General features: G+C 41.4%; 1 protein-coding gene across 1 annotated transcript in view; it reads left to right on the forward strand.

Moving 5' to 3' along the window:
* ANKRD13A (ankyrin repeat domain 13A) overlaps positions 1 to 25349 on the forward strand; it is a 41841-nt gene that overhangs the window by 11834 nt on the left and 4658 nt on the right. The window contains exons 2-13 of the mRNA XM_049865743.1: positions 4817 to 4949; positions 5900 to 6024; positions 8201 to 8246; positions 9397 to 9540; positions 10203 to 10392; positions 14739 to 14805; positions 16133 to 16214; positions 17127 to 17188; positions 18360 to 18490; positions 19174 to 19331; positions 20020 to 20133; positions 22341 to 22501. Coding sequence (XP_049721700.1) covers positions 4817 to 4949; positions 5900 to 6024; positions 8201 to 8246; positions 9397 to 9540; positions 10203 to 10392; positions 14739 to 14805; positions 16133 to 16214; positions 17127 to 17188; positions 18360 to 18490; positions 19174 to 19331; positions 20020 to 20133; positions 22341 to 22501 — 1413 coding nt within the window. The remainder of the gene's footprint in view (positions 1 to 4816; positions 4950 to 5899; positions 6025 to 8200; positions 8247 to 9396; positions 9541 to 10202; positions 10393 to 14738; positions 14806 to 16132; positions 16215 to 17126; positions 17189 to 18359; positions 18491 to 19173; positions 19332 to 20019; positions 20134 to 22340; positions 22502 to 25349) is intronic.

A 25349-nucleotide genomic window follows, 5' to 3' on the forward strand; every position in this document is an offset into this window, starting at 1 on the left:
TCTGCTTTCAAGTCTTTTGGGTATATACCTAGGAGTGGAATTGCTGGGTCAAATGGCAGTTCTTTTTTTAGTTTTTTGAGGAACCACCACACTGTTTTCCACAGTGGTCATACCATTTTGCATTCCCACCAGCAATGGATAAGGATTCCAATTTCTCCACATCCTTGCCAACATTTGTTATTTTCTTTCTTTCTTTTTTTTTAATTTTAGCCATCCTAGTGGAAGTGAAATGGTATCTCACTGTGGTTTTGATTTGCATCTCTTTGATGGTTAACGACACTGAGAATCTTTTCATGTGTTTGGTGGCCATTTGAATGTCCTCTTTGGTGAAATGTCTGTTCAAGTCCTTTGCCCATTTTATGACTGGGTTACTTGTTTTTTTGTTGTTGTTGAAGTTTCATATATATATTTTGGTTATTAGAGTCTTGTTGGATGTATGGTTTCCAAAAATATTCTCCCTGTTGGTAGCTTCTCTTTTTACTTTTTTGGTTAAATCTTTTGATGAACAAAAGCTTTTAATTTTTATGAGGACCTACTTATTTTGTCTTTTACTGTTTATCCTTTTGTTATTAGATAATTCATGGTTGAAAGCTGGGCCAGGCAGCATTGCCCCTGCTTGTTCTTCTAAGACCTTTATGGTTTTAGTTTGCACATTTAGGCTCTTAATCCATTTTGAACTTTATGTATGTGTGTGTATATATATATATATAGCGTGAGGCATGGATCCTATTTCATTTTTCTGCATGTGAAAATCCAATTTTCTCAGCATTATTGAGCATTGCCATTTTAACAATATTATGTCTAACAATACATGAACATGGGATGTCTTTTCACTTTTTAGGTCATGTTTTCAGATTGCAAATTTTTTACTTCTTTTGTAAACATATCCCTAAGTATTTTATTATTTTTGATGCTGTGAAATGTTTTCTTAGCTTCATTTTTGGTTTGCTCGTTGGTAGAATATAGAAATACAATTAATTTTTGTAAATTGATTGTGTACCTGTAAGCTTGCTGAGCTTATTTATCAGTTCCAGTAGTTTTTTAAGAGGGTTCATTAGGACTTTGTATATGTATATCACATCCTGCAAATAGAGATACTACTTTTTCCTTTCTAATCTGGTTGCCTTTTTCTTTTTTTCAAATTGCTCTGGCCAGAATTTCCAATACAGTGTTGAGTAGCGGTGAAAAGAACTGTCATTCTCCTGGTTTTAGGGGCAAAGCCTTCAGTCCTTCACCATTAAGTATGATGTTAAATGTGGTTTTTTGGTATATGATCTTCATGAGGTTGAGGAAGTTCCCTTCTATCTCTAGTTCGTTGAGTGTTTTTTATCATGAAAGGGTGTCATATTTTGTCAGATATTTTTTCTGCATCTACTGAGGTGATCATGTGGTTTCTATCCTTTATTCTATTGATATGGTATTTTAATTGTTTTTCTGATATTAAACCAACCTTGTATTCCTAGTATAAATCCCACTTGGTCATGGTACATAATCCCTTTTCTATGTTGCTGAATTTGGTTTTCTAGTATTTTGTTGTACTCTTTTATTTTGACTAGAATTTTGCATAAAAAATTTTGTATGTATATTCCTAAGAGATATTGGCTGTAGTTTTCTTGTCTTGTATCTTTGTCTGATTTTGGTATCAGGGTAATTGTTGAGCCATCCCGTTCATTCTGAGTTATGGCAACCCCATGTGTTACAGAGCAGAATTGCTCCATAGGGTTTTCTTGGCTGTAATGTTTATGGAAGCAGATTGCCAGGGCTTTTCTTTGTGGTGCCACTGGGTGGGTTTGAACCTCCAACCTTTAGGTTAGTAGCCTAGCCGTTTACACCACCCAGATGGCTACTAGGATAAAAGTTAGAAATATAAGACTTGGACCCTGTCCTTTGGAATTCTCAATCTCTTTTTTAGATAGACAGCCATACCCTTGAGAAAATTGGGAATCATAGGAGGGGGTGTGGACCGTGTTTTAGGGGACACGATGGGATTTCAGCACCTAGGAGATCCCTGACCTGGGATTGGTCCAGGAGGGCCGTGTTCAGTTAGCAGAATGCCTTTAACCGCTACTATTATTCCTTGGCAATAGCTCTTATCTTCACTGCACAATAACCCTGATATAATTTTCACAAGACAGGGAGTTCAATAGCTGCTTGACTGTAGCTGTTTCCCTGCCGTCCTGCTTCTCCTTCCATCCCTGTGGCCCTGTGAGCAGCATGCTCAGGTTATCCTCAGAGACTGCAGCTAGTGCCTGGACAAAAGCTAGCATCTCAAATCAAGACAGAGCATATCTGATAAGAAGTATTACGGCAGCAAAAGAATTTCTCTGTTTCAGAAAGTCCCGTGGCACTTTATTGTGTTCTTGGAAGCCCTTTCAGAGCCTCCTTTTGAAGGAGGTGCCCAGTCACACAGATGTAGCTCACACCGGAGAAACTGCTGCTGGCCCTGGAAACCAAATGCAAGTACTTAAAGGAGGCTCAGAACGGGAATGGAGAGATAAAAGCCAAATCTGTATGTCTAGTGTGAGGAAGAAATTCCTCATGAGGGAAACGGACCAGAGTGATGCGTGTGCGTTCTCACGCTGATCTCTAACGACGTCCACATCTCCACCTGGCGCAGGTCCTGCTCACTGTCTGTAGGACCGGAGATGCTGCAGGATTTATGTGCTACTTCAGGGCACTTGGAACTCAATACACAATAATAAGAGTGGTGTTTTGGTAGGAATCCAGCTAGAAAATGGCATTTTATTCTGACCCAGATTGTCACCTGTACTTTGTTTTGGTTGAAGTCCTGCTGTTCCTGTGTAGGACTGATATGTGCTTGAGAAATCCCCCACGTTCCGTGTCATTGGGTGATTGTATTTCATGAATGCTTCTGGCCTTATTTAGACATAATTTAACTGCTGTTGAGAGCGTAAGGTTACTCTCCTGGCTGTGCTTAATGATCTGAGGCACATAGCTTACATTTATTTATTAGGTACTTTTAACTGTATAGAAAAAGGAACTCAGTAACTATAAACTTTATGGTCCACACACAAGCATACATTTTTACATATGTTGCTGCAATTACTGTGTTACTACTATTTCCTATTTTTTTCTATTTAATATTATCTCCCTGCACTAAAAAGGGGCACAGTGGACAAATCCCACCTTCATTGCTAACTGTGTAGTAGGGGTCAGCATGAATCCAATTCCCAAAGTGTGGGAATGGATCCAGTCCTCACCTTCCTACTTCACCACCTTCATCAGCAGCTGCTCACACAGTGTACTTTCCCTCTCTGACCCTAGCCACCCAGAGCTGGGTCAGAGCTCTCAAGTTAGACAGGTACTGTCTTTCAGCCCCAGCCACCCAGAGCTAGCTAGGTCAGAGCTCACGTGCGAGAAGGCCACCTGCTTTCAGATGCCAAATAGGCAGATGCCAGCCCCTGCTGACTCTCACTGTGCCTGTGGGTTCATTAATTCACTGGAACGACTCACAGAATATATGGAGAGTACACTATACTTATGGCTACAGATTTATTACAACCAAAAAGGATACAAAGGAAGCAAGATATAAAGGTGAGGTCTGGGACGGGGTGGGGGGGTAGTCACAACGCAGAGCTTCCATGTCCCAAAGAGAGACGTGCCACCCTCTCCGGTGTATGGTCACCAACTAGGAAGCTACATCTGAGCCTCAAGGCTTAGTGCTCTTCTTGGCCTCACCACATGGCCATGATAGATTACATCAGGGCTCCTGAGGCTTAGTCAGCATCGGGCCCTCAAGTAGTCCCTCTTGGGCTGGTCATCCTCATTTATTAGCCTTAGGCGTTGGTCCAGCTTGAAGGACTCGAGAACAAAGGTCAAATTGCTTTCTGCAAGGTGACTGTCTTAGTTATCTAGTGCTGCTGTAACAGAAATACCACAGGTGGTTGGCTTTAACAAACAGAAATTTATTCTCTCACAGTCTAAGAGGCTAGAAGTCCAAATTCAGGGCAGCAGCTCCAGGGAAGGATTTCTCTCTGCTGGCTCTGGGGGAAAGTCTTTGATATCAACTTTCCCCTGGGTTAGGAGTTTGTCAGCGCAGGAACCCAGGTCCAAAGGACTCACCCTGCTCCCGGCTCTTCTTTCTTGATGGTAGGAGGTCCCTTTCCTCTCTCCTCCTTTTCACTTTTATATTTCAAAAGAGATTGACTTAAGATATGACCTAATCGCTTAGACTGTGTCCTACCTCATTAACATAACTGCCTCTAATCCTGCCTTATTAACATCGTAAAAAAACACCCATTGCTGTTAACTCGATTCTGACTCATAGTGACCCTGTAGGACAGAGTAGAGCTGCCCATAGGGTTTCCACGGAGCACCTGGTAGATTCAAACTGCCAGCCTTTTGGTTAACAGCCATAGCTCTTAACCACTACACAACCAGGGTTTCCTTTAGAGGTTGGGATTTACAACACATAGGATAATTACATTGATCATAAAATGGAAGACAACCACACAATATGAATAATCATGGCCTAGCCGAGTTGACACACATTTTAGGGGACACAATTCAATCCAAATCAGTGACTGCATACCTTACAGGCACATAACCTTGTAGAAAAAGGAGCTTGGTAACTACAAACTTTGTAGTTACCAAGTTCCTTTTATTTTTAGCCCTCAAATTAATATTTCAACCATGTCCACATGCAAACATACATTTTTACATGTTGCTGCAATTAGTGTGTAAGTACTATTTTCAATTTTTTGTACTTAATATTCTCTTCCAAATACATTTCTGCATTTCTATATAATATATCCACCAACAGGTTTATACTGAAATGCTCATATTTACTTCACAGAATGTGGAGGCTCTGGATCCACGAGGTCGAACCTTATTGCATCTTGCTGTATCTTTGGGACATTTGGAATCTGCTAGAGTCTTGCTTCGACATAAAGCAGACGTTACAAAAGAAAATCGCCAAGGATGGACAGGCAAGTGTACTTTGAAAATAAAGGCTTTCATTTTGGTTTCTCTTTCTAAAGGAAGGCCAGGCTCAGTCATAATTTTCCTCAGAGTCATCTTTCCCTTAAGACTCTTCCTGTCTTGGGACTAGGAGGCCTGATCTACAGGACAAAACCAGGATTGTGTCTTGGGCCAAAAGCCCTTGGTAGAAGGTGACTCCTTGTCTAGAAAGCAGCTCTCAGCACAAACCTTCTCCAGTATACATGGGTCTGGAGGCCAGTTTTCCTCTGAGGAATATGATGGTAACTCTAGTGAATCCATTAAGATAAGCAAGATAAAAAAAATAAATGTTGGCTAGAAGTAGCTCATTCTAGTGAAATCCTGGCAATTTACTTTTTTTGGGCAATTTTGTGTTGACTGAGCAAGGACGCTTATAAGCACAAGCTCTGGCTGCTAGATCTACACATAACCACGGTTTTAAAGCCAGCTCTCTAAAAATGTCAGGATTTCAGAATGGGTGGCGAGGATAGGAAGGTCCTGGGGTGGCACAAACAGCTTGTGCTCAACAACTCACCTAAAGGTTGGTGGTTCAAACCGACGCAGTGGTAGCACAGAAGACAGGCCTGATGATCTGCTTCCATAAAGACTGCAGCGAAGAAGACCCTACGGACCAGTTCTACACTGTAACACATGGGGCCATGAGTTGGAACTGACTCGATGGCCACGAGTTTTTTGGTTTGGCAAGAATACATGAGTTGAGGGGGTTTGATCAAGAGACTGAATGCTTGCTCTATTTTCTTCTCACTCAGCTAAGAGGTAACGATAAGTCACGGTCATAAGTGAGGAGGTTTGACTGCAGCCCCTCCCTCTTTGAAGAATTGGTGTTTGACCTATATGGATACTTTTCACATTGGCTTTGGATTTTATCAGCAATTATAAGCCTGCTTGGTGATTTCATTTTGTCCTTTTTGTTCATCAGTTTTACACGAGGCTGTGAGCACCGGTGATCCCGAGATGGTGTACACAGTTCTTCAGCACCGGGACTACCACAACACGTCCATGGCCCTCGAAGGTGTGCCTGAGCTGCTCCGAAAGATTCTTGAGGTACCTATAAAAATGTGGCCATGCCATAGTTGGAGTGAAGCGCTGATACAGTAGCTACAGAAGCAGCTGGACATCCTGCTTGACTTCCTAAAGAGTTGTATGAATGGCGAATACTGTATGTCGAATACCAAATAGCATTATTCCTTGCCTCTCCAACTTGTAATGTACAAGATTGTTCACAAATTATTTACCCTTTTAAGGGCTGCTGAAACATTGTAACTTAAGGAAAATGAACATCGAACACAATGCACTCGTCTAGGCGCATGTTTTCACAAAGCAGCACCCCAGCATAGGTCATCTTGGGGAAATGGTCATGAGCGTCAGTTACTGTACAGGGGTTTTCACTGCCTGTTGAGGCTCAGTGGTTTATGTACATCTTCTCTTTGCCACCTCTGTTACTTCTAGCCATTAGTATTTTTTGTGACTTCTAATCCATGGCCTTAAGTTATTCACAGTATTGGCGTTTGGGCACTTCATCTATCTTACAGGGTAAAGTGCAGGAGCTCCATGTCACTCAGCAGCCTTTCTTTTTAAATTTTACTTCTGGGCTCACAGATGTGTTCTGGCTGGTGGTTGCCATTCTTCAGACCATTTTTGTTACCTGAAAGAACCATTTTATCAGTCAGCCATGAGCAGTATTCCCAGAGCAGCAGGAAACCAGAAAGTTGCAGTAATTCCGTTTTCATGTCTCCTAATTTTCAATTTAAACAGAGAAGTGAGCTCCCCCAAATTGCTCCATTTGTTTGATAAATCAGCTTTACAAATTTAGTTAAAATATATGTCTTGAAGGAAATCAATAGCTCTTTTAATCAATAGCAAAACACCCTTGCTATTATAGAAGACAATCACTGCTTGTTATTTGAGTACTCTTTTAAAAAAAACACTCCTATGACGCTTAAGCTTAAAGTTTGCCTAAGATATTCAGGTCCCAAGTCCTCCAATGAAATCTCCCTTGAAATCTGTGGGCATTGTTTTTAAAATAGGTCTGTGTTTATGAGTATGCAAAGATCACAGGGATTTATTGTTTCCTTATCTAATGTACTGCAGAAACTAAAAACATCATTTGCCCATTTGGCAGAAAACCACTTAACACTATGTCACCCTTCCTTGCAAAAATTCAGGGCAAGGGATTTTCTTTTTTTAACTGTATTGATGCATATCAATGGACTGCATTGAACCAGTATTCACTGCTTGAAATTATAGGCAGCTCAGATACCTGTGTACTTGGGGGCACTAGAAGCAGTTGTTGATATTTTTGTCTTTCAACAGTGTCTCCTCGTAAAATGTGCCAGCTTTTCTTATTGGCCACTCCCTGGAGGTTGTCTTTGCCCATCATTGGAATCCTGGCTCTTTGTTTGTTTGTTTGTTTTTTGACTCCCTGCACTTCTGTAAAAGACCATGGCCAACCCTTGGGGGTGTGAGGAAACAGAAAAACACCTGGAATTCCTAGCATTTCTCTTTTTTTTAGATGGTAACTGTTGGATTTTTTTAAAGTAGTTCTCCAAGAACCTTCCAAAAGAATCCATGGTAGGTAAGAAAAACAATCCTAAAAAGGGCTGCTCTCATGGTGCAACATTTTAGGAAGCCACGTTGTGAAAGCTTTAGAAGAGAGTGGGGCATCTTTTCTTAATTGGAGGGAAAGTGATGTCTGGCAGTCTCTTTAGGTTTCTAGGAGTGGTCTGATGAAGCACTTCCCAGAACCAAAGCCTTTTACAGTTAAGTTCCTCATAGAATAGATGGAATTGACTTTCGTTTCTTTTGCCCAGAATAGACTGTGACCCCTCATAGAATAGATGGAATTGACTTTCCCTTCTTTTGCCTGGAATAGGCTGTGACCCGCATTGCTGGGCTGTACCTAAGCCCCTCCTCCCAGGCCCCTCTTTCTGTTACTGTTAAGAACCTGATCCAGCCCCCAAAGCAGGGTTGACTTTTATCGCCTTCCAATCTTGTTGCTTTCAATTAACTTTAGCTGTCTAGATATATTTTATTTCAAGGTAAAATAACAGCCTAAAGATAAAATAAGCATTTATTTTGATGGGTTTCACTTTATGCTTTTCTTGTTATTTTTCCTGTTCTCCGTTATTATTTTTTTAATCCTATTAACCCTTGCTGTGTTTATTTGTGTTTAGTGAATAGTGCCTAGGGTAATTTATTTTAATCTTTGTCTGCCCTCCAGGCTCCGGATTTCTATGTGCAGATGAAATGGGAATTCACCAGCTGGGGTAAGTGGCCGGGGCTCAACATTTACTGTTCCAGAATTTCTTTAGCCTGAATAGAGGATCCCTTTTTCTTTATAAAAGTAACTTGTTTACTTATCTTTTTAAGTAAAAAAATCTAGGAAAAACCATCACTCCTAGCCCCACTTCAGCACAACTACCGTTAACGTTTTAGGGTGTTTTCCTTCCACCCTTCCCCCATGCATAGGACTCTCAGTCTAAACATCTATGAATATAATGTGTGGACAATCTCGTTTCTTCCTGTTGTCTCTGAGAACTGACATTTGTCCACATTATTGCTTTTTAAAAAATACCACTGTAAATTCCTAACATTTCAGTAGGTCGTTTCACCATAACTTGGTTACTTATTTTCTTAGGTAGTTCAGCTTGATTCTTTTAAACTTGTTATTCTAAGGAAGAAAATGAAGTGAATATTGGAATAGCTTATTTTTTACAAAATGGATGCTTTTTCCCAAAATATTCCATAAGGCATATTGACCAACAGTACAATTTCAGAGATGTTTTATTTCTTGTAGATCAGTTAATCATAGCTCCTGGCTCCCAGGTTTTCAGCCATTTTCACCGCCAGACTTCCCTTCCAGGCAAGAGACCATATTTGTAATGGAACATTTAAGGGAAGTCAAAAGTCTGTAAAAGAAGAGACCTTCAGATTCTCCTGTGAAGTGAATGGATTATTTTCTAATGCAGATCACCACTCTTATTTCAGGTGCTGTTAAAAAGCAGCACATTTTAGACATTTGATATTTTGCATGGTGGATATGGCAATATGGTTGGCTGCAGCCATATGGTAAAGTAGCATATGTGAATGAGAAAGGCCAGATGGACACTTTCTGTATCCCTGGTGGGGGCCGTTAAGTGGGTTTCATGTCAGGATTGAGAATACTCTGGAGAAATTCGTTTAGAGTTTTCTCTGAGCAAAACATAGATCTGTCCTTTTGTAAAGAGCTACAGAGCAGAAGGTCCGTTTGTATTTTCCCAGAGTGACTTCCTAGGTAGTAAGTATGGGAGCCAAGAAGTCCAGTTGCCTAGGATGGTCTCCATCTTGTCACTCCCATCCTCCTATTAAAGCCTGAGTTCCGATTTCCCGGGCCTGCGTGACCCTCGGGTTCCTCACTCGTACACTTTTCTCCTCCAGTGCCCTTGGTTTCCAGGATATGCCCAAACGATGTCTGCCGCATCTGGAAAAGTGGTGCCAAATTGCGTGTCGATATCACATTACTGGGATTTGAAAACATGAGCTGGATAAGAGGAAGGCGTAGTTTTATATTTAAGGGAGAAGGTGAGTGATCCGTTGTTCTGGGAATCACCACTCAAGCTAAAGGACAGGGTGATTTTTGTAACCATCAAAATGCACTCAGATTCATCTGCCTTATCTGATCCTATCTGGGGCCTGTTTTTTACTATTCTTATTAATTATTGATCTCTCAATTGCGATCTTATTTCTTGCCTGGGTAGTCCTCTTGCACATATCATTTACCAACCAACACTATTCCCCTTTGGACATGTGTCTGTCTCACTTTCCTGAGCCTTTGAGGACAAGGCTGCCCTGAATCTTTTTATATTCCCTCCATATCAGGCAATGACCTTCCTATGGAAGGTGAGAAATGGCACTGGGAACCCAATGTTGGGCATAAATAATTTATATTAAATATGTAATTATATATTTTTAAAAAATAGATGAAATGTGTTACTAATAAAGAATGCAAATTATTTTTTAAAAGTCTGCATCTTTGGGGGCGATGGCCCAGACACCTCCTCTTTCAGGGAAAGCAGGCCAAATAATCCCTGTGCAAGTAGGTAATTGATAATCAATACTCTTTAGGTTTTATCAGCTAGCACCTGGGAGGAAAAATTTGAAAGATGATGCATTTTAACGTGGGAGGCTTCTTTGCTTTTGCATCTTTGCATTGCACTTAGTTATGACCTTATTTCTATTCACAGACAACTGGGCAGAGTTGATGGAAGTCAACCACGATGACAAAGTGGTCACCACTGAACATTTTGACCTCTCCCAGGAGATGGAGCGCCTCACTCTGGACTTGATGAAGCCAAAAAGCAGGGAAGTTGAGAGGCGGCTCACAAGCCCAGTCATCAACACCAGCCTCGATACTAAAAATATTGCATTTGAAAGGTACAAATGCAGGCTCTATATTTTGATGTCTGATCCCTGTACTGCCATCTCTGTTGTTGTTGTGTGCTGGCAAGTTGATCCCGACTCATAGTGACACTATAGGACAGAGTAGAACTGCCCCATAGGGTTTCCAAGGCTGTAATCTTTAAAGAAACAGACTGCCACATCTTTCTTCTGCGGAGCAGCTGGTGGGTTCAAAATGCTGACTTTTAGTAGCCAAGCGCTTAACCACCGTGCCACCAAGGCTCCTTGCTATCTTTAATGGCATGCATATAATAATTGGAAATTATGGATGGATTGAGATGTTTCTAATTTGCATAACACTAGTGGGTTTTAAGGTTAATCTGTATTCCAAACAAATAGAAACCCTACCTGACACCCTGCATTATGTATCATTTTTATAGCACATTGGTTAAGTTTTTTGGAGAAATGTCTTCATGTGCTTTTACGGGCCCTTTGTAATGGAGTTTACACAAATCTTGTTCTTGTTTTGATGTTTCGGAATCCACGACATTCTCTAGTCCCACACCATGGTGCTTTGCATCTCTGGAACCTAGAATTGACTCTGTTGCATTTGGTTGTACCAATATTAATTAGTCAAATTCACACTACGTATAAAAATAGCATCATATACTTTTTTCCACCTGTGGGGCCTGAGAGTTTAGAACAAGAGTCTGGAGGAGGTTCCACTTCTATTGCACATTATACTAGAAGAATTCTCTGGAGAGGTCTATGCCTTGGTTAACTGGATGAGAACACCGTCACTGGTCACCTGTCCCTGGGTCATGCAAGGGGTGTAAGGACCTTCAAGTGGAAGGGGAATTGGAGGTGGAAGGGTCATCAGAATTATTTCTCACAAGCTGTTAGCCTAAGTGTTTTCTACCACAGGACACACCACACCAAGGGAGTCCACAAGAGCCCCAAGTATTTGCCTAGGATGTCACATCCAGCTCTCTGTAAACCACAGTAGCCTAACCTGCACTAAACTGAACACTGTTATCTGGGATTTAGGTTTTCTTTTCTCTTTATGAATATACTAACTGTCCTCTGTTTTTATTGTTCTCATCTTTTTTGTTTGCAATATAAAATAAAACCGAGAGTTTTCCATTTGGTCCAACATCAAACTTGTTAAATGACCTCTTTCTTCTAATTCAGATTGAGCTGTGGAATTAGGGTATCTGTTTTTAGCAGAAGGAAAAACCAAAACCAGAGTGCCAGCCTGTGTCCGCAGAGCTGCTGTTGCTTTGGTAAGAGCAGTGACGTCCCCCCATAGCAGAAGGGTCTGTCGTCGTCACCAGTCTCCTCACACTGGCCTCTCCAGTCGACTGCCATTGTCCAAGGACAGCAAAGTTTAGGGACTTGACCTTGGCTTTACCTGGAAGGGTCTGGAAGACATCTCCATGCTTCAGCATACACCTCTGAAGACAGAGAGGACCTGGGAGAACCCGTGAAGCTGGAAGATAAGGAGGGCTGCCCTTACTGCTACAGCCAATCAGTAGAGATGAGCCTTAGAAGAACTGAATACCATTGGCAGGGCTACAAAATAATTGGGCAATTGCTTAATCTCTCCAGGTTTCCATTCCCTTAGCTGAAAAAGAAAAGAGGCGGATCTGGAGGTGAAGTCTCTGAAGTCTGTGACTCTGAGATGACACAAGAAGAGATGTTGTTCCCTTTAGTTCATCAGCAGAGTTGCTGGAGTCGTGGTTTATTATTACATGGAGTAATTTATGAGCCCAGGCTGTTACCCTGCTGAGGGTGGATGGGGAATGATAGCACGTTCCATTTGTGCCGAGGACTAAGGACATTTTGTATTTATACGGTCACAGGGTTTTCAGATGGATCAAGTTAATCCTCCTTTTGCAACTGACAGAGAATTTCTGGAAAACAGCTGCTTTTTTATAGTGCTCAGGATTAAATATGAGATCAGTGGTTCTTGTGCACTGAACAAGGATTTGAGCCCCTCTTGACTGCGAGGTTTGCTGGTACAAAAAGTATATGCAGCTACTTCTTGCGGGAGGTGTAAATGTTCATTTGATCGAATTTGGACAATGTGGCTCTCTCCCATTTTGTGATAGTTATTTTCACCCATGTCTTTTGTCTAATCTGTTATATGGAGCTTGATGTTCTCTAACTAATACCTTTCTGCCATGAATTTTGGGCCTGCTAGTATATACCCTCTGGTTACAGTTTGGATTTTTTTTTCCTCTGGAAGATTTTACTCTCTCTACCTCAAACAAAACATTCCCTGGCACCCTCAGAGCCTTTCTCCAAATTGTGTAGCAGCCTCCGAGACACTGCACCTGCGAAGTGGCCGTTGTTGGTGGTGGTCCCAGTGGAGACAGGCAGAGGTGAAAATGGCAAAAGAGGGAAGCCGGCGTTCTCTTATTATCTCCAAATGCCTCAGGATGTAAAGTTAATCAAGGGCCAAGGGATTATTAGAATCTTGGTTTTAAAATAGGGTGTGGACATTCAGTTTATAACAGGCAACGGAAAGGGAACTGGCATCTCCAGGATTGCCGGTAGAGCAGATGTAGGTGAGTGAGGGAGAAACACGAAGCTCCATTTTTTCAGCATATGTGAGGGTGGACTCACTCAGCATACAGTAGGGGCCGAATGAGTCATCCTTTGGTCCTCGGAAGACTATGTGCCAGAAAAAAGTTGTTCCCCATGCCAAGATACCAAGTGAGCTAAGTGAAAAACAAGGATTTGAGGATGCAATTAGTTAACTAAAAGGAATATTTCAATTATTGATGACTAAAAGGGGACTCTGGTCTATTATCAGTCAAGTGTGGCCCCCAAAGCTCTCCCGTGACTGTTATTTCGTTTCTGAAATGTAAGCTGGAGGTAGGGTTCCTCACCTTCCCTCCATGGATTGTACTGTACTAGCTGGAGACAGTTATTTCTTTTTTTGTTTTTTTAAAAAAAATGTGTATTTTAAGTAAGAAAAGTAATGCTTAAACATTATCCAAAGCTTGTGTGTAGACAACTATTAAGGAGCCCTGGTGGCTCAAAGGTTAAGTGCTCAGCTGTTAACTGGAAAGTTTGGTGGTCCGAACCCACCCAGCAGCTCTGCGGGAGAAAGACCTGGTCTTCTACTTCTGTGAAGACTGCAGCCTAGAAAACCCTATGGGGCAGTTCTACTCTGTCACATGGGGTCGCTATGAGTCAGAATCAACAGCACCCAACAACAGTAGGAAAATTAAAGATCTAGTCTCTCCTCTGTCTGATGGCCCATAGTCCACATGTGGAACTCATGATACTCCATCTTGCCTAATTTTATTTACAAAATCCCATTAGAAGAAAAGCAAACTAGAAACACAAAATGCCAATAACCCTATGTGTTCTTTGCAACTTGGCTAACCTGCCACCGTTCCTGAGCTTCCTGTGTGACTTCCCGCCCTCTCGGGGGTCAGAGCAGAAGGCAGGCTGTTGCCCGGCAGCAGGGCCAAGGGCAGCAGTCACAGTGGAGCTAGGATGTGATGTCCTAGACAAAGGGGCTGGGCTGGTCAGGGCTCCCATGTGAGTGATAGCATTTCCCAGGGCGAGCTGCTTTGTGAAAAACAATCCGAGCCTCTTGTCTACTCTCGGTCCCTAAATACATTTTTTCAGAAGTATGTTGAGTTAAAATAGCTGGGCTTTCGGGCACTTTCCCAAAGCCACAGCTGCCGCTGGAATGCTGGTTCACTTTAACAGCATTTCATGGAGCCGGACTTGAAGGCAGGGCTGCACATCCGCTTTTAACATCTTTTCCCCCTGCTGCACCAAAACCGAGAAAGTGTGTGACTCACAGCCATTCTGCAGGCATTAATGGCTGCTCCAAGCGGTGGCCACGGGATGAGGTCCTGCCCCACCCTCTCTCTTCCGAGCAGCAGGACGGTCTGTGCCTCATTGTTCTAAGAATTCCTCGATTGAGAAGCGGCTGCTAATGGAGACAGAGCCGCTGACACCTGTGCCCTCAGTTAAGGTGACCCAGATAAATGCTGTGACCCAGATACTACCCTGTGGCAAGACCTTGGCCGCTGGTCGTCTTCACTTACTCTTTAGGACAGCTGTCCAGTAAATGTCACCACCTTTGTCACCTCTGCTGGTAGTTTTTGTAAAGAAGCCAAGAATGGAGGCCCCCATGCCAGGGGTGAGGCAGACTGATTACTAACTGTGTGGGGGAGGGTGGGGGAGGCCTAAGCCATCTGTCATGGACAGCATCCTTTTGTGGACCTTAGGACCGTAATTTCCAAGTGTCCTTCACTAACTTAAGCTGGGGGAAAAAACTGTAACGGCTGCAGGGATAAATCTGAATGGCATACATATTGTACATGTAGAAATTTGTGGTGTTCACTTTTTATCAGAACTAAATCCGGATTCTGGGGCTGGAGGACAGATAAAGCAGAAGTTGTTAATGGTTACGAAGCAAAGGTAAAAGGAAACTCTTAAAATAAGATTTACTATAGCTATTTAGCTTCTATGCAAACGAGGAGACTGTTCAGATTTTGTCATGCACCTGTGCCATGAAGACGCTCTGGGGGAATAAGTAACGTCTAATGGTATCTCTCACTTGAATTTTTATCTTATTGGACGTTCAGACATGTGATAGCATGTCCTGAGGAGGTCTCTAGTTATGCCAAAGAAAAACAATATTGTAGACAAATGAGTACAGGAATGACAAGCTAGTCAGTCGTTTAATTAAACAACAAAAAAAAAAGAGAAAGAAAAAGGATTAGACTTAACATACTTGTCCATCTGTTTTTATGACCTGAGTGGTTTTTTAAAAATATCTTAACATAGCTTTTATGTCTCTAATTGTAGCCAGTAGGCTTATAGCCCATTTACATGACATCAGGGAATTTAGAAAATAGTTGTAATAATGGAGACGACAGTCATTTGAGTCATCTGGCATTTTGTCAGCTGGGAAGCTCTGTGTCTTTCCTTAGCCTGCAGTGTAGAGGGGTTGGTGGCTCTCGGTGAGAAGCCAGGTACTGCAGGGCCCTCTCGTGGCCTCTGAGTGAGCACTCAGAAAGCTTACCCCATGCTCAGCACGACATATTTAGAAACAGCTGTACTGGTGCAGAGTGTGTTTTCCGAATCTTTGCCCATCAAGAATCCACTAATGGCATAGAGACTGAATTCCCTGTTAACCACTGTGTTGGTTTTCCAGACAACCATATTCACCAGTCAGGTTGGTAACAGAGCATTTACTCTGGCAGTTAAAACTTTTTTTTTTTTTTTTGTGGTCACTATACAGAATTCCTTTTAAATAGTGATTTACTGGTTTTCTGTAAATCTTTTAGGTGTGGAAAACCTTGTGTTCCTCCCCCTTTCCTTCTGTCCAGCAGATGGCTGTCTAAGTCAGTATAAGATTACCACCGGTCAGCAGAAGTACATGATGCAGGTTTGGGAACCTTAGGACAACAGAAACCCAGTGGGGAAACCTAAATTGCAGGACACGGATTTGAGACTGTTTAGCAGTGGGGGGGGCAGGTAGGAAGATGCAGCCTGTCACTGTTAACTCCTCAGTATTTAAAACTGTCACAGGTGGAAAGTAACTGCTGATACATTTCTTAGTTGAGAGTTTGCATATTTTCTCTGAAGGATCCTAATGATTGTTAACCATTTCTCATATTTATTTTGCTGGATTATTATTTTATTTGCTTCAGCATTTTTGCTCTTGCTCTGCTTTTTTTTTTTTTTTTTTTTGAGTTTTGATTCCCTGTGTCACTGTTTTCTTTTGCACACATCTCTCAAGGTTTACACAGTAAACAATGTGAGTGTGATAACTAAAATACGGACAGAACACCTGACCGAGGAAGAAAAAAAGAGATATAAAGGTAATGCTCCCCCTTCTTTTAGCCTAGAGAGGGCCTTTCTTCACTCTGTTTTGGGTTAATGTGATCAGGAAGCACTAATCCTAACCCCAACTTCCTTTTTATAGAAATTTCCTTAGTCTGACTCATTCTTGAAGGTGTTTCCCCATAGTTGGCTTCTGCTGTAATTAAAGCCATTCACAAAGGCTTGTTTATGTTTTATGAAGAACAATTGTTGGATATGGCCGAAAAAGTAGATAGGGAAATTGGAGAATGTTTATCATTGGAATGAGTGATTCAGTCCAATATATCATGATGAAAGATTTGAACAGAACTTGGGGCTATAAGTCAAAACGTTACCATATCCCAGCTCTGCCAATGGCCATGTGAAGTTACCCACCCTCGGTTTCCTCAGCAGTGAAGTGGAGGTAATGTTAGACCTTCCTTAGAGTTGTTGGGAGTATTAGATGTGTAACTACCTGTAAACCTCTCCAGCAGTGCCTGCAGCATGTGATCAGGATCCAGTGATTGGTAGCTACCACCAGTACCACTACTATTGCCATTACTCTAGTTTGACAGATGAGGAAACCGAGGCCCCAGAGCAATGATCTGTCATTGGACACATGGGTAGTGAGTGGCCAGGGTGGGATGGGAATCAGATATGGTTCCCTCCCAAATCCACACTCTTCCCACTAGTCTGCTTTAATTCTTCTGTCTGTCGTCCGTTTATTTTAGTAATCCTAATAAAAAGTGTCCCCTGAAGGAGACATTAGCTTATGGTCGTGGGTGATGTTATTCAGCCTGTTTGCAAGCGAAGAACTTCAGCATTGCCCAATGCAGATTGCTGGGACTAGAAATTTTAAAACATAATGGGCATCTTTTTCTATAGCCACAGTGAGGTACACTGTTAGAAAGTAACCTTTTCCCCCTCTGTAGCGGACAGGAATCCGTTGGAATCTCTGCTGGGGACTGTGGAACACCAGTTTGGTGCTCAAGGGGTAAGTTTAAGCCACAGGCTTTCAGCAGTTTTATGAAAGGAGAGGACTTATTTGTGCTTGTGAGAGCACTTATTGGATCACGTGCAGGGCATTCTATCTGAAGAGGTTGAAGAGTACTCCTAAGCTAGAATTTGAGATACTCTTTTGGAAGGGCATTAGACAAGTCTTTAAAAAAGTTTAGAGGAGGGGTGATGATTGTGGAAATCAGATGCTTCCTCTCTTACCCGTTATAAACTAGGCCTTTTCTATAGCGATGGAACGTAAAATGTATGTTGTTGTTGGTTGCCCCTGAGTTGATTCTGACTCATGACGACCCCATGTGTGCAGAATAGAACTGCTCCATAGAGTTTTTAAGGCTGTGATCTTTCAGATGCAGATCTCCAGGATTAAGAAGTATACCAAACCAAACCCATTGCCGTCAAGTCGATTCTGACTCATAGCGACCCTATAGGACAGAGTAGAACTGCCCCATAAGGTTTCTAAGGGGCGGGTGGTAGATTTGAACTGCCGACCTTTTGGTTAGCAGCTGAGCTCTTAACCACTGCACCACCAGGGCTCCGAGAAGTATACCAAACCAAACCTGTTGCCATCGAGTCGATTCCGACTCAAAGCGACCCTAGGGGACGGAGCAGAATTGTCCCATGTGGTTTCCAGGGAGCCCCTGGTGGATTTGAACTGCCGACCTTTTGGTTAGCTGCCATAGCTCTTAACCACTACGCCACCAGGATTTCCTTAACAAACATTATCTTAGTTGATCCTCACAATAACTATATATGAAACTCCGGAATTCACGGAGGGTCAGAAAGATGAAATTACCATTCCAGCGTCATATGCTTGAGAATGACAGAGCTGGAACGGAAGCCCCAAATTTTATGTACTTTCAAGTATTTCCACTTTTTTTTTTTCTTTCTCTATAATCAGGAGATAAAAATACAAAGGAGAGTCAAGAAATATTTAGTTCCTAATTTTAAAACAGAGAAATCCATTACACTTGCCATGGGATTTGGCAGCACCTTGGTCGGTTTTCGTGTTCCATGCAGTAGCTTAGTAATGACTGGAACTTCCTGATCTGTACTGGTTCACAAGTCCACCTTGGAGAGTGAGCGCCATTGGTCCCCTCTTGGGAGCACACCTTTCGAGTTTCTAATTTGCTTGGGTTTTGGCTTGGCAGGACCTCACCACAGAATGTGCCACAGCAAATAACCCCACAGCCATCACGCCTGAGGAGTACTTCGATGAAGAGTTTGATCTGAAAGACAGGGACATTGGAAGGCCTAAAGAGCTGACGATTAGAACACAAAAGTAAGAGAGTCTGTGGCCAGAAGTTGTGCTGCTTAGTTGTCACGTTCAGTCATCCCTCACACTCTTCCTTTAAAAACAATTTTTAAACCACTTGATCTGAAGGAAGCTAACAGTAGATCGCCCATCTTTGGAGCCCTTTCCAGAGAGTACATAGTTTAGATGTAAGAATTCCTTCTTTTACTGCCAACAAGCTTCTGCTGATCAAATGAAATGGTTTCCACTGGCCATCTTATTTCTTCATATTTGCTGTCAGTTAAGTCTGTTGCAGTGGGTGGTTGTAATCAGGCCATTTCCCCCCGATTGCCAGATTTCACAGTTATCTGAATTCCTATGGTTCTCTTCCCTTCATAAAATTAAGAGATTACTGGAAAGATTGTGGAGTCAGGAGGCTAGTGGTGACAGTTGTTAAGTGCCATTGGAGTCTGATTCATAGAGACCCCATGTGACAGAGTAGAACTTCCCCGTAGGATTTCCTAGGCTGTTATCTTTCTGGCAGCCGATTGCCAGGTCTTTCTACTGCAGAGCCACTGGGTGAATTCAAACTGATGACCTTTCAGCTAGCAGCCAAGTGCTTAACTGCTGCACCACGAGGGCTCCTGTGGCCACTAGCCTCGTGCATGTAGTAGTCTGCTTTCCCCGTCTAGTAGAGATGGCCTCCGTCTTTTCTTTGCCAAATCCTGCAGGTTTAAAGCGACGCTGTGGATGTGCGAAGAGTTTCCTCTGTCTCTCGTGGAGCAGGTCATTCCCATCATTGACCTGATGGCCAGAACAAGCGCGCATTTTGCAAGACTGAGAGATTTCATCAAGCTGGAATTCCCACCCGGATTTCCTGTCAAAATAGGTACTGTTAAGTGAACCACAGGAACGCTTGTAGGTTCTGCTCGTTATTGTGGGTGACAGAATGTGCTTCAGGGAATTGTAGCACTTGAGACAGAGAGTAATATATGATAGACAAGGAGGAGAAGGGCAGAATTCTTCTGCAGTGTGATGTAAAGAAGTGTCAGGCCTCTTGGTTCAGGTTGGAGATTTGCATATCAAAATGAGGAGACCCCAACCATCAGTGCTATTTATAGGCAGTCCTCATAGATGTAAAAAGGCATTAAAATATGACACACTCATTGTTATAGTGTCAAACCTTATTCAAGTGAAACTTCAAATTAGATAGTTATTTGAGGAAGACAGTTGACAACAAGATCCTTTGATACATAAATATGTTTTGTGGCCTGGATTAGGCATAATACCATGTATGATAGAACTTACTCATGAGGAATTTTCATTTTGGATGGTTGTGGACTCCTGACACTTGAACCCTGGCTCATCACTTACTCACTGTGGTCTAGGAAAAACTGCTTAATTAACCTCTCTGCATCTCAGTTTTCCCTCTATAAATTGGGGAGGGTGGTTATGAGGATGAAATCATACTCATAAAAAGTACTTGGCACAGTACTAGCACAGTAAGCACATAGTAAATTATAACTATTATTGCCATGCTCAGTGAAGTTTATTTACAAAAGCTTTTATTTTGCTAGAAATTCCATTGTTTCATGTCTTAAATGCACGGATTACATTTGGAAATGTCAATGGCTGTAGCACTGCTGAAGAAACCGTATCCCAGAATGTGGACGGGACCCAGGCCAATTCAGGTAAAAAAAAAAGCTGGGTTTTCTGGTTTAAAAAAAAAAAAATTCATAATTTTGTCATTAATTAAACTCTGTTTGAAACTGGAGTATCCTATGAAGCAGATTTCTGTGTTGTTTTAGATAGCCTAGTTAATGGGGGAAAAAAAAAACTTGTAGAATATGTATGATCCCACTTGTATTAAAAAGACAGCATATTCTTAAAAATTAATTTTACTGAGGTATAATAGACATACAATAAAAATGCATCCATGTTAAGTGTGACAGTTCAGTGCATTTTGACAAATGCACTTGTACACCCGTATAATCATTATAAAAATATAGAGCATTTCTATCATACAAAAAAATTCCCAAATGCTGCTTTGCAATCGATCCAATTCATATTTCTGGATGCTATTGTAAGTGGATTTATTTCCTTAATTTTATTTTCCAATTTTCATTTCTAATATATAGAATGTAACTGACTTTTTGACCATCTATCTTGCAACATTGCTAAATCACTTACTGTATTTTCACTAACGCGTGTCCTCTATGTTTGTTCGCCAACCATGCCCTCCCCTATGAGGTAGTTTTCTAAGCGTACTATGCTAATTAAAAAAAAAATCAGCATAGTACACTTAGGAAAGTACCTCGTGGCGAGGTGGTGCAGTTGACAAACGTAGAAGGTATGCATTGTTTGTGTAAAACACAGTATTCTAGTAACTTTTTTGTCAATTTCTTAAGAATTTCTTACATACACAGTCATGCTGTGAATAAAGACAATTTTATTTCTTCCTTTGTAATCTGTAAGCCTTTTACTTCTTTGTCTTCCCTGATTGCACTGACTAGGACCTCCAGTACAATGTTGAGTAAAAATGGCAAGGGAGGACATCCTGGTTTTGTTCCTGATGTTAGGGGTGGAACAGTTTAATGCTTCACCATTAAGTATGAGGTTCGCTGTAGGTTTTTTGTAGATGCGCTTTTCAGGTTGTGGATATGCCCTTATATTCCTAGTTTGCTGAGAGGTTTTTTATTATTATTGGGTATTGACTTCTGTCACATGCTTTTTCTCCAATTACTCCTTTATTAGTATGGTGAATTAAGAGATAGTATTTTATGGTATGTAGATTACAGTTCTACTTTTAAAAATTAAAATCAAGAATAATATACAATTTTATATTATCAGATAAGCAAAAATTCAGGTAATATTATGTATTCATGGGATTGTGCAGCAAAGGAACACCCAGCCACTTGCGATGGGACAGTAAATTGGTGTAATTTTGTAAACAAAACATTTGGCATTACTTAGTAAAACTGAAGATGTGTACATTCAGCACACCAGCCAATTCCTAGGCATGTGCCCTAGAGAAACATGCATACGGGCCTGGGGAGACCCCAATAATGGACAGCGGCATTGTCTATAATAGCAAAACCGAGAAACAACCCAATGTCATGAGATAGCAGAAGGTGGTAATTGTTTATTAATACAATGGAGTAACATACAGCAGGGAAAATGAAAATTTACAGCCGTGTGCATCCAATTTGCTGAATTTCAAAAACAATGTTGAAGGAAAAACTCTTCCATATGGTTCCATTAATGTCAAGTTCAAATACAGGTTAAAGCAAACTGTTGCTTAATATTATACACATGTGGCAAAACTCCAAAGAGCCAGGCAGGGATAACCACTGTTGTGAATTATGTGTTTACCTATGGAGAGGAGGAAGGGGATGTTACTAAGGAATGTACATGGTATGTGATATTGGTAGTGTTTTGTGTCTTGGCCTAGGTGAAGGATACACAGGTATGTTTAGTATATTTCATAATAAAGGAAAAAGTAAGTAGGCATATTGGTGTGATTGTATATATAAACACAAACGCATATCCATCCACACATACACACATCCTGTTCCTTGAAGGGTATACAAGAGTGACTATCGATGGGGTCTAGTAATAGCAGAACAGGAGTGGGGAAGGAGATTTTCACTTTACAGTTGTCTGTAGCATTGTGTTTATGAATATGCATTACTTTCGTCATTAGAAAAAGAATCAAGGCAAAAAGAAAAAGACAAAAGCAGTATTCTGGTACTTTTTTCTATGACGATTCTTCTTCCTCAAAATCTCTCTCACATAGTAGCAAACCTTATCACCATTTTGATCCTTTTAGTTTTTAAAAATTTAATTTTTATAATAAGTTGGAGTAGAAATTTTATTGTAACTAACTCTTGTGTTACAGCTTCCCACGTCACAAACTTTGAGGTAGATCAGTCTGTGTTTGAAATTCCCGAGTCGTATCACATTCAAGACAACGGCAGAAACATGCATTTGCAGGATGAAGACTACGAGATAATGCAGTTTGCCATCCAGCAGAGCTTGCTGGAGTCCAGCAGGAGCCAGGTACTTGTATCAGAACAAATCCCAAACACAGGCTTGGGAGGTTTTACCCTCAGCTTTGGGCGGAAAGATTTAATTAATTTCAATTACATTTGAAATCTTCAGTATTTATATAGATTATCTTACATTTTATGAACCTGGTCTTTTGCAAAAACTTATTATGTAAAAGACTACCTGCACAGCCCAAGTTAGCCTCACGCACGTGCTGCCTCCCGACAGACTTTTCTTTCCCTTATACTCATCTGTGATGTAGCTAATAACTACACAGAGAGGAGAAAAGGGATGTTACTAAGGAATGTACATGGTATGTGATATTGGTAGTGTTTTGAAGTGTGCTTTATGGTTTTCCAGCACTGAAAACTGTAAGTTCTTGTTAGTTTACATCACCATATTTTTCCTGGCAACATTGTGTCAGCTGTCCCACATGAAGGTAACAATGTGGATTTTAATCCCAACTCCCAGTGGCTGCTCAGTAAGTATGTGATGAAAATGGTTATTGAAGTGTTATTCTGTGGTAAGAGATATTATCCCCTTAAACTCTGAGCCTCTAGTTAAAAGTGGAGCTAAGGATAGGACAGACTGGCATAAGAACAGTTTCATTTTGTTCCTTTATGTGGTTATTCCTCCCAGCATCACCTTCCTGGCAACAGTCCAGGGCTTGAGGTCCTCCTCTCCCAACATCAACTCCTTCCATCCCGTCTCTCGGTGGCCTCCCTGCTCTACTCGGGCAGGTCCTGCTTCTGCTTCCACTGCCCTCTGGTGTATCTGGACTACTGCTGTTCATTTGTGCGTTTATTGGTTTCTTCTTTCCTTCCATGGTCCATTCGAGAGATATTAAAGAGTGCTTGTTTTGTGCCAAGTAGTCCTGGTGGCACAGTGGTTAAGCACTTGGCTGCCAACCAAACGGTCAATGGTTCAAAACCTACCAGCCACTTTGGAGGAGAAAGATGTGGCAGTCTGCTTCTGTAAAAATTACAGCCTTGGAAACCCTATGGGCAGCTTTGCTCTATCCGATAGGGTTGCTATGAGTTGGAATCAACTCAACAGCAATGGATTTGGTTTTTGGTTGCTTTGTGCCAGGCGCTGGGAGCTCTTTTGCCCTCATGAGGCTATTCTGTGGACAGTACTCACACTCCATGACCCCATTTGCTCAGGTTGCTGGTATTCTGGCATTATTCCCGAGCCTCTGGAACTTGGATATGAGGCCCACTCCTCCGTCCCCTCCCCTCTCCCCTATTGCAACCACCCATTCCCACACCCATTTGGCTTTCTCAGGCTGCCATATCCAGGGCCAGACCCCCAAAGCAGGCATATTCCCTATAGGAGGCCTCTTGGGGGAGACCCAGTGCCTGGATGTCACTGCCAGGCCAGTATGCTTTTCCATGCCCTATGTAGGTGAGCTTATTTTTTTCCCCCAATACATATATAAATCTTGTTTATATACCATTACTTGTTTACGTGATCAAAGTCAAAGACAACAAATATGGAATTATGTATTCTAATTTTGCTGTAAAAGAGTTACCTGTTTTCTTCATTTAAAAATTTGCTCAGTGAGCTGTTTTTAATAGACTGATTTTATGTAAAGTATGAAAAGGTATGAAGCTGAAAAAAATTAAAATAAGTCTACGAAAGCCAAAGTGCTACCTTGAGTATATCCCACCTGAATTTAAAGACCATTTCAAGAGTAGATTTGATGCATTGAACACCAATGACTGAAGACCAGACGAGTTGTCATTAAAAAGATAGGAAAGAAAGAAAATACCAAAATGGATGTCAGAAGAGACTCTGAAAATTGCTCTTGAACATAGTGTAGCTAAAGCAAATGGAAGAAATGATGAAGTAAAAGAGGCGAACAGAAAATTTCAAAGGGTGGCTCGAGAAGACAAAGTATTATAATGACACGTGCAAAGACCTGGAATTAGAAAGCCAAAAGGGAAGAACACGCTCAGCATTTCTCAAGCTGAAAGAACTGAAGAAAAAATTCAAGTCTCGAGTTACAATACTGAAGGATTCTATAGGGGAAATACTGAATGACGCAGGAAGCATCAAAGGAAGATGGAAGGAATACACAGAATCACTCTACTAAAACGAATTGGTCAATGTTCAACCATTTCAGGAAGTAGCATATGATCAAAAACCTACTGTACTGAAGGATGATGTCTAAACTCCACTGAAGACACTGGTGAAAAACAAGGCTCCAGGAATTGATGGAATACCAACTGAGATGTTCCAACAAACAGATGCAGTTCTGGAAGTGCTCCCTTGTCTATGCCAAGAAATTTGGAAGACAGCTTCCTGGACAACTGACCGGAAGAGATCCATATTTGTACCCATTCCAAAGGAAGGTGATCCAACCGAATGTGGAAATTATCAAACAATATCATTAATATCACATGCAAGTAAAATTTTGCTGAAGATCATTCAAAAACAGTTGCAACAGTACATCAACAAGAAAATGCCAAAAATTTAGGCCAGATTCAGAAGAGGACGTGGAACCAGGGATATCATTGCCAATGTCAGTGGATATTGGCTGAAAGCAGAGAATACCAGAAAGATGTTTACCTATGTTTTATTGACTCTGCAAAGGCATTCAACTATGTGGATCATAACAAATTATGGATAACATTGCAAGAAATGGGAATTTCAGAACAATAATTGTGCTCATGAGGAACCTGATAGACCAAGAGGCAGTCATTCGAACAGAACAAAGGGATATTGTGTGTTTTAAAGTCAGGAAAGTTATGCCTCAGGGTTGTATCCTTTCACCATACTTATTCAGACTGTATGAGAGCAAATAATCTGAGAAGCTGAGCTGTATGAAGAAGAACACGACATCAGGAATGGAGGAAGG

This window comes from Elephas maximus, chromosome 22 (assembly GCF_024166365.1).
Source record: "Elephas maximus indicus isolate mEleMax1 chromosome 22, mEleMax1 primary haplotype, whole genome shotgun sequence".
NCBI lineage: Eukaryota > Metazoa > Chordata > Mammalia > Proboscidea > Elephantidae > Elephas > Elephas maximus.